The sequence below is a fragment of the Sinocyclocheilus grahami genome, unplaced genomic scaffold (genome assembly GCF_001515645.1).
Source record: "Sinocyclocheilus grahami isolate Dianchi unplaced genomic scaffold, SAMN03320097.WGS_v1.1 scaffold335.1, whole genome shotgun sequence".
Classification (NCBI taxonomy): Eukaryota; Metazoa; Chordata; class Actinopteri; order Cypriniformes; family Cyprinidae; genus Sinocyclocheilus; species Sinocyclocheilus grahami.
The window spans coordinates 1,141,312-1,142,506 of NW_015505514.1; the positions used below are offsets into that span (position 1 = coordinate 1,141,312).

The 1,195-nt window shown below is 43.2% G+C and overlaps 1 protein-coding gene across 1 annotated transcript in view; it reads right to left on the reverse strand.

Annotated features, from left to right (window-relative positions):
* Positions 1-499, reverse strand: part of LOC107602779 (protocadherin-15-like) — a 7,329-nt gene extending 6,830 nt beyond the window's left edge. The window contains exon 1 of the mRNA XM_016295352.1: positions 198-499. Coding sequence (XP_016150838.1) covers positions 198-447 — 250 coding nt within the window. The 5' untranslated portion in view covers positions 448-499. The remainder of the gene's footprint in view (positions 1-197) is intronic.
* Positions 500-1,195: the final 696 nt, after the last annotated feature.

The window sequence follows — 1,195 nt, forward strand, 5'->3', positions numbered from 1 at the left end:
TCTCCTGTGAGGAAAAACAGTGCAGATGACTTCTATGTAATGGGTGAAAGTGATCGTGAATTTGGTAAATGATGAAATACGTGATGGGTTGTGAGCTGTGTTTTTTAAAGTGACAGAAAATCCTCCGCAGTCGATTTGGCGATCTGTAGACAAGGGTGAAATTGGTGACAAAAGGGAAAAAATATCTACATCCGCACCTGCCAAGATCTGTGTCCTGATGTTGCTGGCCACGGGGGGTGGTTCCAAGGCGAGGGCGTTCGGAGGGGTGGGTAGAGGCGTGGCGGAAGAAAGTGAGAAGGAAGAGCGAGCGAGGGGAAGTGGAAAGGTAGTCGCCGGAACCGCTTGCGGAGGCACGCTCATGCTTGGGGCAATTCCGGGGACGGAATAGGAAGGGGGAAAGAGAGGGGGAATGACGGGCATCAGGGCCTGTGTCATTAGCGGAGGCATGCTCGCGCTAGGGACAGTTCCGGGAGCGGAAGAAAAAGGAGGAAAAAAGAGAGGGGGAATGGCGGGCGTCGGGGCCTGCGCCATTAGCGGATCTCTCTCTCTCTCTCTCTCTCTCTCTCTCTGCGTGTGTGAGACAAAGCTACGGCGAGCACCGTTACACTAGAGTTTACGGTACGTCAAATACAGGGGCGCTGCACATCCATTCAGATGACCTGAAAAATATCACAGATCGGTTGACGGAGAGTGAAACTCTGAAAAGCTCAGTCAGAGAGTGTTCGGCAAGTGAAAATACTTAGCCTCCAACTCACACACTGGTGAGAATTTATCAGCCAGTGGCTAATATTAGACATCATTTAGTCGCCCAGAGTGAAGATTTAGTCGCATATGCAAGTGATTTACTCGCAATGTAGAGGGTTGTTAAAAAACGTACACTTATTTTATTTTAGCTATTTTCCAAGACATTTCTCATTTTCATTTAGTTTAACTTGATTTACTAAAATAAAACTGAAATAAAAATGAATAAAAACTACATAGACAACAACAAAAACTAATACAAATGTCAGAAATACACAACAAAAATACAACAAAACAAAACTTAAAACTTAAGTTAACATGAAAGCAGAAAATATAAAAATCAAATCAAATTCAACATTTTAACAAAAACCATAATAATATCTCAGTGATACTAAAACAACACTGCATCAAGTTGAGCTAAATTAAAATGAAAAATGTTGCCTTAGCAACTAGA